The sequence below is a fragment of the Pongo pygmaeus genome, chromosome 7 (assembly GCF_028885625.2).
Source record: "Pongo pygmaeus isolate AG05252 chromosome 7, NHGRI_mPonPyg2-v2.0_pri, whole genome shotgun sequence".
In the NCBI taxonomy this organism is placed as follows: domain Eukaryota; kingdom Metazoa; phylum Chordata; class Mammalia; order Primates; family Hominidae; genus Pongo; species Pongo pygmaeus.
Genome location: NC_072380.2, coordinates 76,645,001 through 76,657,878, shown reverse-complemented (window position 1 = coordinate 76,657,878; position 12,878 = coordinate 76,645,001). Strand labels below are relative to the sequence as shown.

General features: G+C 35.9%; 1 protein-coding gene across 2 annotated transcripts in view; it reads left to right on the top strand.

The window, feature by feature from the left end:
* Positions 1–2,960, top strand: part of LOC129042540 (cytochrome P450 7B1) — a 205,857-nt gene extending 202,897 nt beyond the window's left edge. For both annotated transcript variants that reach the window (XM_054498732.2, XM_054498734.2), the window contains one exon: positions 2,364–2,960. In XM_054498732.2, the coding sequence (XP_054354707.1) occupies positions 2,364–2,651 (288 nt within the window). In that variant the 3' untranslated portion in view covers positions 2,652–2,960. The remainder of the gene's footprint in view (positions 1–2,363) is intronic.
* Positions 2,961–12,878: the final 9,918 nt, after the last annotated feature.

The window sequence follows — 12,878 nt, the reverse complement described above, 5'->3', positions numbered from 1 at the left end:
GAGGGAGAGCTTGCAGTGAGCCGAGATCACGCCACTGCACTCCAACCTGGGTGACAGAGCGAGACTCCGTCTCCAAAAAAAAAAAAAGAAAAAGAATTTCAACCAGTTTGATGAATTCCAAGTTTAAGTTTTTCCAAATGAATGGGTACATCTTGAGCTTCCTGTACCTTTGTTCTGTGTCACTGTGACCCCAGAATCTCAGTGGTGAGGTTATTATACCCCTTCCTTTTTCAGCTAAAACAAAACTATATCCCTAGCAGCTGACACAGGCCCTTCTTAACATTGGTTCCTGCTTAGGTTTTCCATGCCTAGGCAACAGGGCAAATTGCAAATAAATTTTAACTAAAAATATATTTATGCTCCTGCACCCTTTGAACTTGGTGTTGGTCACAGAGCTAAAGACAGTGGCCATTTCCATTTTAGTTTCATAAAATAAACAACCGAATAGGAATTTCTAAGATGTTTACTATGAGAAAATTGAATAGAACATCCTGGAAACTAGAGGGATGGTGTTACTCGTTGAGTAGAAATTTGAGGGAACTGAATATAAACACTAGCTGAAGGTCATGGGTAAGGAGCACTCCTGCATCACGTGTTGGCTGTGGGCCTCTCAGAGGTTAGCACATTCATTTTCACAAAGAGGAACCAGAAAACCATCATGATTTCTGGCTTATTTGTTATATCAAGACACTAAAAAGTCATAATCCAAGCTAAGTTTTCATTTTGCATTTGCTGGCTCAACCAGTGGGGCTACAGTGAGAGGCTTCCTAATAAATCATATCATAGCAAAGCTCACTTAAACTGATTTGGTTTAGGTAGGGAGCTCTTGGATAGAGGGCCAGTCTCCTCAGATTGGTCAGCGTGAAGGAGGAAGCAGCAGGACTAAGCTCAGGCAAGCAGGCCTGAGCCCCAGGAATGGAAGAAGTTCCCCAGGAGAGTGTTACATTTAGTAACTCTATCTCCAGTGACCTTGTATGTCAACAAAGGGTGTCCTTGTTCATTCAGCATTGATTAAATACTGCTTGGATACATCCCAGAACTATGGTAAAATACGTGTTTTAAAGGGCTCAAATATTCGCTATCAGGAATTGAGCAGTTATAAAAATGCAGATAAATTTTGCCATTATCATTGCATCCACTTGCAAGTTGGAAGGAAATGGGAACTACTGAGAATTTTTCTAAGGTCAAATACTTATCAAAATAAGTGTTCTACATAAATGAGGACAAACCTAATACTTTTAAAGGAAATGGTTCACTGTCATTAACAACACTGACTTTGAGTGAGAAAATTAAATCATTTTTAATGAATTCAGAATCTATCCACATATTGCAAGGTTTTCACCTTAACCTGAAATGCTTTGGATCTGACCTACTTTTTTGCATTTGACTTCATGTAGTTCATATCAAAGTTGTGTGTGAGCAGGTCTAATGTTAATGAGCACCAACTACAAGAAATACTTGGTTGTTTCCATGCAAGCCACGGACATTAATTTAATCAATGGCTTAATTCACCATAGGCTAAAATAAGGTCACTCAGTCCCCTCTAAGAAATTCAAGTGAGAGTTAAACCATAACCCTTTGGCAGCAAGGCAAAATTAAGATGGCAGGCCCAACACTCTAGGTAAAGCAGTCCCATGATTTCCTGTAACAAACTAATATAACTTATTTATGAAAACATATCAGAAACACCTGCCACCCTAGAGTAAACTCAAAGAGAGCTGATTTTAATAGAACTTTCATAGAAGAAATTAACTACAACATCAAAAAACAAACAAGATTGATTTGGGGGCTTAGTTCCTCCCTAGTGCTTTATCTGAATCTTATGATTTTATATTTGTTTAATCCAAACATCAGCACCGGATCCTAAACTCATAGTTCTCATCTATCAGTAGCTGGTGGGGAAGGCATAAGAGAAACTCAAATTAGGAATCCACAGTTAGGCAGCTCCTGTGGCTAGTTAGGATTCATCAGACCCGGGTAACAATGGCAGTCTCACCAGAGCCCTTGCCTTCTACCTAACATTGGTATAATCAAGTGCCCATATGTCAGGACCCACCTTAGGGAGCAAAAATAGCGATATTGCCACTATACTTGGGAAGCTCAACTTAGGAGAAAAATACAAGTGGAGAAAAAAAGTCATACAGCTTTTCAGATTTCACTTTGATATGGGAGAAGTAATTTCCTAGTAATATTTGAGTTTTTTGAAAGTTCATACTTAATTTGCACTCAGCCAAGTTTTTCTGGTGTTCACCTGATTAAAAGGAGCTTTTTAAGACAGGCAGAGAGAGCTAGCAACTTTGTGGACTTGAACTCAAACTATTTCATGTAAAATGTTAATTTTAACACTGTATTCTTCCTTACAGGAGTTTAGATATGATCGTTTTATAGAAGATGGTAAGAAGAAAACCACCTTTTTCAAAAGAGGGAAAAAGCTGAAGTGTTACCTAATGCCGTTTGGAACTGGAACCAGCAAATGTCCAGGCCGATTTTTTGCACTTATGGAAATAAAGCAATTGTTGGTTATACTTTTAACTTATTTTGATTTAGAAATAATTGATGATAAGCCCATAGGACTAAACTACAGCCGCTTGTTGTTTGGTATTCAGTATCCAGATTCTGAGGTTTTATTTAGATACAAAGTGAAATCTTAGAGAAGCTAAAAGGAAAGAAAATAAATCTATCAAAATTACCCTAAACATCCTAAGCTCATCTATTTCTTTTTAATTTCTGCAAATGTAATTGATTTATTTGTTTAAAAAGTGCTAATTTCTATTTTATCTGATATCAATCCAGTTTGTCCTTAGTCACAAAGCCTATCATAATATAAAACAGGATGGTGGCAGGAAAATGGACATCAAAATCAACTTAAGGGTAGGCTCAAAACAGGGTTGTTGTTGTTTTTTTAGTTTCTCCTTGTTGTGATTTTCACCTGTTATAATAAATGTACCTTCACACCAATAGATTGTGCACTGTGGAATTTAAATCACTCAAATTATTCTCTAATATGTAAAATTACACTTTGAACTACTAGAAAATTGTGCTGGAAATGGACACAGTCTAACAAATTCCAAATTCTCACAGAAGGAAATTGAACTTCCATGAGTTACACTGGATGAAAATGTTCCCTTCAAGTATAGTATCAATAATACCTATATTTCCAGGGTATGTGTGCATTAAACAAGTTTCGCAGTAGATTAAATGCTTCAACTTCACTTCAATATTTAATCATGCATAAATGTTCCTTATTACTTTGTATACTATGGCTCAATAGAACAAAATTTCTGGTTACATAAGACCTTTCATGTTCAAGTTAGATACTGATAAGATTTAATGTATAAGAAAACACAGAACCTATTATATATTCAGAAATTGCCCTAGACATTAGTATTAGGTTTATTATGGAAGCAAATGTTGAAATAATTACAGCATTGATTATATCATTTGGCTTTAGTATAAACTATACAGGTTATGCAAATATTGCAATTAACCCTTTCCTAAATGCTTTCATATATATAAACTGAGAAGCTAGATATAGTATTTGGTTTTGATGTCTCACCTTTTGGATTTGGAGTTCATGTGTTCTATTTTGAATTACAACATCATGTAATGCAGTGTAATTTCATATGACACATCCAGCATTGTGTCAATAATTCAAAGATTTTTTTTCAATTGAGACAGTATCTGGCTGTGTTGCCCAGGCTGGTCTCAAATCCTGACCTCAAGTGATCCTCCTGACTTGGTCCCTTGGAAACCTGGACTACAGGCATGTACCACCAAGCCCAGTAATTCAAAGATTCTAATATCAGAGTACCACATGATTGGCATCTGATATAAATGGTGATGCAATATATAAGCAGGCAAGGCAGGTAATAAAGTCCAGTTAATTCATGCTTCATTAATTGGAACTTCTAATATTTCAGAAATTTGCTACTGTTTTGAGAAAAGGAAACTAACTTTAAAAATAACATTACAAAATATTTACATTCTTAATAAGTAAATAAGATAGTCTAGCATTTATTTTATCCTTCCTGAAGTACATGTTCTGAATGTTCCTTCAGTGAAGGTCTGCTGGTGCAAATTCTATTTTTGCTTGATTTAGTGTGTCTTTATTTTTACTCTCCTTCTTAAAAGATGGTTTTGCTGGATGCACAAATCTAGATTGACAGTTATTTCCTCACAGCACTTTGAAGATATTGCCCATTCTTAAGGTATCCATTGTTGTTATTGGGTGGATAGCCGTTAGTGAGTTTAATTACTCAATAGGCAGTCTGTCTCTTCTCTCTGACTACCTTAACATTTCCTCTTTGTCTTTGATGTTCTTAGTTTCTTTCTGTTTCTCATGCTTGCATGTCCTGCTGCTGCTTGAGTCTGAGCACAGGTGTCTCCCATCAAGTATGGAATCTTCTCAGCCATTCTCTCTGTGAATATTACTGTTCTCACACTCTACATTAGATCCTCTCATTCTACATACATCCTTTGATCTTTTCTCACCACACTTTGTATCTCTAACTTACACTCCATGTAATTTCTTTAGATGTCTCTTCCAGTTACTTCTTTGAACAGTATATCTAATCTCTCCAACTCATCCATTGAGTTTGTTTATTCCTTCTTTTTGTTTTAACTTCAGGTTTATCGAGTTGAGTGATCATTCTCCTTATACTCTTTAGTTCATGATACACAATTATAATTGGTTCTAACAAGGTCCCTCTGGCTTTATTTACTTCTGTTTTGTCCCTAATACCCACTTTCATACCCCTTCCTAATATCATAGGCAAATATTCTAATGTGTTTGATGCATGTCTTGGTATGTGTATGTTTTCATGTAACATATATTATCTTGAGTACCTATTTTCCGTAAGTTATAGTCTTCCTAATTTTCTTATGAAGCTCTGTGATTTTAAAGATATATTCATATTTCTGTAGTATATACATAGTATACTATTATATTTAATCTATTGCTTCTAACTGCTGCACAGCAATCCATGATGTGCACACATTATGTTTTAATGATCTAGTTACCCAGTGATGGACACTGTCAGTGGGACAGTTATTGTGGGATGGAGGCCACAGCAGAACTTAAAAGCTTTCCCATCACCTATCCTCACACTACTGTGCCTAACCATCTCAGCCCAGGGCTGCTAAAAGCCTTGTCCCCAAGCCCCCCCCCCCCCGCCCCCCCCCCCCACACACACACATTTAGTCCATGATAACTTTAATTCTCCCTAAGATGTTATAAATTTGTTATGTCCCATGCTCAGATCCATCCAATCCTCTGCATTCTGTAGGGTCTCCAAGGTTGATTTTGAGTCAGAGTGTCAGTCTCCAGCTTGTCAACCTTCAGGTTTTCCATTTCACTGAGTTTGCTAAGTTCAGTGATTACATTTTTCAGTTTTACAATTCCCTTTTGTTCTTCATATATGCTGGTTATTTTTTATAATATCTTATACCTTTGTTATAAACTCAACATCCTTTTTCATTTCTTCAACTGTATGAAGCAAACGTTTTAGATTGTGTATCTGATATTTCCAAATCATTGGTGTTTTGTGGACCTAATTCTGTAGTTTATGTGTTTTGCTGTCACTGTTACCAGGAATGGCTTGTTTACTGAGCCCATGTTCCTTGGATTTTTATCTCTGAAAAATCTTTAGACCTAGATTTAAAGTTCATTCCTCAAGAGAGAATTTGTATTTGCATTTGTCAGACTGCTGATACTACTACCAAACTCAGATCACCTTAAAATTTCAGCTTGATTATCTGGGAGTGGGGAGGGAACGCTACATAGGTATTGTGGTTTCTAGCCCTAAATCAGGTAGAATGCAACCATATTATTAGGAATAGACAGGGGACACATTTGGGGGTTCATTTTTTTGTTTATTTTTACCCAGAGCTAAGACTGAGACAGGCAAATATACTGACAGTTTTGCTCTGTGGAGCATAGTTTCTTTCTAGTTCAGCTACTGAGTATGTTGTCTCTGCAAGTTCTTGGCTTTATGCAAAGGCCTTGGATTACACACACACACACCCCCCAGGCCCTAGCCTTTAGTCCACCACAAAGCATACTCTGTCCTTTTTGTACTTGGACGTCTAGTTCGCCATGTTGCCTAAAGTGGAAGTTCCATATTTTTAAATTCAACTTAGTGGTACACTTTTGTGATGTTAAGGCACAGAGAACACAGGAAATTATTCCATTCCAATTTCTGCTTATTTTATAATTGGAAATGTGTACAGGAATTTAGAAATGGGAAGTAAGAATAAATGAAATGGTTGAGAAAAGATTACATAAAAGGAATGAATAGTAGAACCAAAACAAAACATTGAGAGTCTTGTGACAGTGTTAAATCCAGTAACTAAATAGTATTTACAAATAGAAAAAAATGTCCTGGACAAATCAGTTAAAAGATGCAGATTCTGGCTGTGACATAACTGGCTTATTATTAAACAGTTTCCCTCTCAGAGCTTCAATGTCCTCATTTGAAAAATAAAAATAACAAGGCCCTTTGACATCAGGGTTCATTGTAACGATTAAACACAGTAACATGTATGGATTTATGGTATAATGCAATATACCAATGCAAAGTTTAATGAAGATACTTAAACAATGTTGTGCCTTTAAAAAATTGCTCTTGTATATTGTTAAAGGGAACCATTTTTTATAGTCATTTGTTAATTCATTATTCATTTATTCAACCAAACATTTATTGAGCATTTTCTCTGTTCTAGATATGATTGATGCTAGACACTGGATTGCCCTTCCCCTTCAAGAACATACTATTTGTTAGAGAAAACAATACGTAGGCAACTAATTTATTATAAATGCAGTTGTAAGTGATAAATTCATCTCTTTAAAACTATTTTAAAATTCTGATTTATCACTAGTTCTAACTAGCCTTCCATCAGTCATTCCAAAGTAATGGTCTGTAATGAGAAATCACTATGTATAATTATACACAATAAAAATATATACAACCAGTATTTTGATAATATGATAAAGTAATTAAAACCAAATATAGTCATTGAGGCTTAGAATTTTTTAAAACTATATTATATATTGTAAAATCCCATCTTTTTTTTTTTTAGATGGAGTCTTGCTCTGTCGCCCAGGCTGGAGTCCAGTGGCGTGATCTCAGCTCACTGCAACCTCCACCTCCTGGGTTCAAAAAATTCCCTTGTCTCAGCCCTCTGAGTAGCTGGGACTACAGGCACCCACCACTATGCCTGGCCAATTTTTGTATTTTTAGTAGAGACAAGGTTTCACCATATTGATCAGGCTGGTCTCGAACTCCAGACCTCAGGTGATCCACCCGCCTCGGACTCCCGAAGTGCTGGGATTACAGACATGAGCCACCACACCCGCCCCCATCTTTTCATTTTTATAGCTTCACCTAAGTTTTGAATTAAAAGAAAGAAATAATTACTACCCAAGATATTGTTTTATATCAATGACCAACAGTAATGAAACACTCAGCAGAAACTAAAGCCCTGAAGTGGTTAAGAAAAAGCTACCTATCACTAAATCAGGCATGCTTATAAGCAACCTAGAAGAAAACTTTTATCTGCCTTGTTTTGGCTTTCCTGGCATACTTCCTTACTTCATCTCCATTTTATAATTAAGTTTTGGGTCACAAGTCTAAGGCAAAGGAGCTTCCATACTGAAAATCTACATTTTTAATGCTTATTTTATCATAAAAAATAATTTGGGTAACATTTTCTGCAAGCGACTTCTAACTTAACAGTAGAAGTTTAAAACTGTTCAAAGACCAAAGCACAAAATTTATCTAGGGTTTGATCCTAGTATAAAAGAATGGCAATAATTATGTGAACAAGAATTACATGCGCTTAGAATGTGCACTTTTTAACCTATTAAATTTGCCAATCTTGCAAACTATTATTTACTTGCATTGCATAATTAGATACTCATTAACATACTGTATTAAGAAAAAGTTAGCAAGCCAAGATGACATTCTCTGTAGCACTATTTTAAATTATAATGAATGATCACATAAATCTCTTTAGTATTTATCTAAAGTAATTATTACTCTACTTCATTTGTTTATCTAAATCAGTGATCATTGATGTTTGAACTTTTTGGCTTAAATGTTTATTTTGTTTATACTACTTGCTAGAGTAAAATAAATTTAATACATGAAAAACTCTACACAATTTAAAATAGGTTATAATTTGTCAATACTTATGTTTTAAAATATTTTTAGAAAGAGGAGTGCTGTATATTATTAAAACAATTTTCTGAAATTATTTGTTTAATATTATCTTTGATTTTAAAATGACATATATGTGGATTTACAATGAATCAAATTGTCTTAAAAGATGTCAGATAAGAAATGCAAGTACTTTGCAAGTCTAATACTTAATGTTCTTTTATGTACAACAAAAATTTAATAAATTAACTTTTAAAGCACAGATGACTGATTATGTCTCTTTACTGTCCTACTAGGAACATGTTGGATAACAGAAGATTTGATTACAAAAGAAAATTATTTGGAAAATAATTTTGCTCTCTGAATATCTCCTCATCTCCATTTCCTGCCCCCGTACACATATATTCTTATCATCTGATGCGCTCCTGAAAGTATATTAACTATTTCAGAGTATGTTTCAATATATTTTAACTTATTATTTATTTGTAAAATAACAAACTCAAAAAAATATCACTAAGTTTTAAAATGTTTATTCTAGGCAGGCTGACCTGGCTAGGTTACAATTCTTAATTATCACTATTAGTGTGGACAGAAGTATAAGCACAATAAATGGGAGAGAGTTTTCAGTAGATGTAATCTTTGTCTTCAGCAGATCTCTTCTCTTTACCCCAGATAATGAATAAAGCTGGGTAATATTTGGACAGTATTCTATTTGTTCATAAAACTAAAATAAATTGTAAATAAAGCATATACTACAGAATGGTGGTGATGAAAATGAAATGTGGGTTTTTAGTAACCCTATGTACAGTATTTTACTGGGACACTGGGCTTTTCTCAGAGACACTGGTGTGAGTCATTAACATTTTACGGGAACTGGCCTGAGACTCTGTGAGAAGTCGGCTAGAAGGTGTTCCTGTTCATTTGAACTAGTCAGCTCAGTATTGTTTATTTACCAACTGGGATAAATTATGTCACTAAATAGGTAACCTGTGAAATAATCATCTTTTGCTTTCAACTTTATTCTAGATTTGCAGAACCTTCCAGAATTAGCAATGATCATGTGAATAATAATGTGTATTTTCTTTTCAGGATAAAAAAATGCCCAATGGCTGTGCTGTGTTTTTTGAAAAGTGCTTGACACTGTTTACTGTTGTTTATTGTTAATTATTTACTGTTGATTACTTTTATAAGGAGAGACATGATATATCACAGACTACACAAAAAGTAAATGTTGAGAGATATAATCATGAAGTATTTTACTTCCCTTACAGCAAACTGTGCTCACAGGAGAAACTAGAGGAATGGAAATAACAGGTAAAGGTATTACTATCTAACGATTCATCACTGAGTCAGATTTAAACATTTCTAAATATGAAACATATTAGTTGGAGATTCTTATTTGTATGCAAGAGAATATTTACTACACATAACTTTTATTTCTAAGAACTAGCCATCGTAGTTAACAAAAAATCTGTATTATTATTGCCTGATAGATACCAAACTTTTTAATAAATGCTTTTGTTTTTTATATTAAAATTAAGGTTTGAATGAAATTACTTCAATTCCGTAATTCTAAGGACTAATGAGTTTATTTAAAGTTTTATAAATGTATTTGTTTTCTACGTCAAATGGAATACCGTTAAAAGTATTTGTAATCATTGAATGTTTTATAAGTGAAAACTACACATGTGGTAGTACTTTCTTCATACTGAGCAATTACACATTTAAAAAAACTTTTTATTTTGAACTAAGTTTAGACTTAAAGAAAAGTTACAAACAGTTTTTATTTTTCAAGAAGGAGGTACTCGGACTAAACAATGCTTGCAGAAAATTAAATTAAGGAGTGGTCCTAGAACTTAACCAGTTCAAGATCTTAGTCAATTCTTGATATTTGAGGATAATCGTCCACATCAACTACTCCACGGGACAACATGCTGTAAATCCAACAGAGGAGCAGGGATAGTTTGAGTGTGTGAGCTACCCACATCTTCCATAGGCCAAATAATTGTTTTGTTTTCATAAACCGTAATTTTGTAAACTTTTAAAGGAGCTTACTTTGTTGAATAATTACAGATTTTACTTAAGTTCACTCTCTTAAGAAATCTACACTTTAAAGAGATGTACGTCTGATGCTTCTCCAAAGGAAATTAAAGTAAGTTATTTAGACGCAGGTATTAACTGACCCTGCTTCCCAATACATCAGGCATTTAATAGATAGATATCCTTTCTTCTTTCCCAACTCTTCACATTTCTGTGGAGGCCTGCTTAGGAAAATCATTTCCTTTCATCAAAATCTTAGATGGAGAGCAGCGACTCAGTCAGTCTGGCATCTGAATTTTGACCATAGTACCACTGCAGAAATAGACTGCACATGGCAAATGTAGCTGTACTTACTTGATTAGACAATGCATGATGTATTATTTTGACTAGTTAGGTACAAAAACTGAGTCTCTCTCATAATCAGAGATTGTTTATCTCTTTTGAAAAAGTGGATAAGTGTATGTAACAGAGAAATCCTTACACCAAGTTCTTCAGTAATTGCCAGAGCAGGATAAATGTATAAAATGAGGTTAGGCCATGAAACATTTTTATGTTTAAATTTAAATTCTCATCTCTAAACACCTCTATTAACAGGAGACTTGAGATGCAACCATCCTCCTAATAAAAAAATGAAACCTTTAAGATTGAGAAACATTTGTAAATAACGGATCCTTTAAATATCTCTGAACTTTATTCTAAAACTTATAAGGAGAAATAGTAATTGCTTTATATAACCACTGATACCATTTTAGCATTTGATGAAGATGTTAATTTATGGGTGGTTAGCAGTTTATGGCTGTCATTAGTTTTTCAGTTTGGTCCACATTAGAAATCTATTTTTCTTTTTTATTTTAATCTCAGACAATTTATATAAAGATATGGTTATGTTTTATCTAAAATGTATCATTCTTCTATAGCATTTCAAATTATTCACAGATCATAGTTCTTATATGTGCATATATGAATTTAAAAATACAGCAATAAAATGCTTGAAACAGACTATAAATTTGCTTCATATTTTATTGCATCTCTGAATCAGGTTGAGGAGACAAGGGCAACTATGGTCTTTGGGAAAGAATTAACTCTTTCCCAGGCTGAGAAGGAGAATAACACATTGTGCATAATTAAAGCCAACTCCCCATCCAAGCATGGTGGTGACTTGTGAGCCTTGTCCATCATGTATGTAGTGGGGTTGGGGATGGTGAGGATTGATAACTGCCAAATCCTCTTTTCCTCTGCAGTCTAGGCTTCCCAACCCATTCATTTCTCTTTCAGAGCTCTCTAATCTGTACTTCTGTACTGCCTAAATTAGAGAAAAGTGGAGAAGAGAAAGAAAATTCACACACATTCTAGTATACTTGATAATTTTGCAATAGTTAAGAAAGTCTCCTGGATTTGTTAAGACGAGTAATTTAGAGAAATTAGTAGAATTTAACCCAAATCTAACCTCAGGGAAAGCGAGCAGAGTTTCCCTGCCGCGTGAGGAAGCGAGCAGCTCTTTGGGGTTTAAAACCGGGGCGCTTTCGCGGATGCCTCGGGTTTGGTGCGGCTGCGGGGTGTCTCTTACAAGCCTGGCAGCTACGTGTGAACCCACATGCCTGCTGCCATACAGGGGACAACCCGATCCTCGAGCCACCCTCGAAGGACAGTTTGAGGCAGAGCCCCTGAAGTTCTCTTTTTGTCCCAAGGAACTTGGCGGTTGAAGGACAATTGCGCCCGCAGGGGTGGCTGGAAACGTCGGTCCCGGGGGAAGTCCTGAGAGAAGGGGTGCTCTTCGGATGCGGATCCCGAGTCCCTCCGGATGCGGATCCCGAATCCCTTCGGGAGCACTGCGCAAGCAAAAACAGCGCGGTGGGCGCGAGTGCTGCGTGGACGTCATTTGGTGTGTTTGCAACCTAGGGCTGCTGGACCTGCTGGAAGGCGGCTCCTTTCCTCCTCCAGTCCTGCCAGGTCCCAGCACAAACACTCTCCTCGTTATCCTACCCAGCCCTGTTTACTGGAACCTTGGTTCTAAACACCAGTCGATCAGAAGAGCCAGAGATTTGCCGGGCAAAAAAGACTCTCACCCTAAGAGTTGTTTCTACTGTTAAACTGAAGTTACTGGCTCCTTGTTTTTCCTTCTCTTTCCCTCCTTCCATCTACTGTGTCTAAAGTTTGATTTAAAAGGCCGAATTTAAATAAACCTGCAGCTCATTGGCTTGGCAAATCCAGAGACTTTCAAGTTGTACATGCCAATACGGAGAGCGCAGGAGCCGGGCTCATTTACTTTGCCCACACAACAAAAAAATGTTAATTGATGTAAAGTTGCTTGGCACGTGGATAATTTAGTCTTACCTGCATTTTAATTGAAAGAAAACCTATTCATGTTTCTGATGTTCAGGTTTTGCAATTTAATTTTGTTTAAAGGCACCTTTGTGTTGTTGTTCCCTCCCCCTCCTCCTTTCCATCTGAATCACGTTTTCATTAAAGGTTTGACTAAGTAGTCTCACCTGACCAGGATTCATTACCTCCTGCACTCCATGAGCACATTTTCGGGTTTCCACTCGTTTCCTCGCTCCTCCCGGCAGGGCCGCCACGATGTGCTGCGAGCCGGGAAGTGAACTCATGATTATTTTTCAAAGTCTGGGAAGTGTATTATCCTTTTTTCTAGTGGTAATTAGTTACCATAGCATCTAATACGTA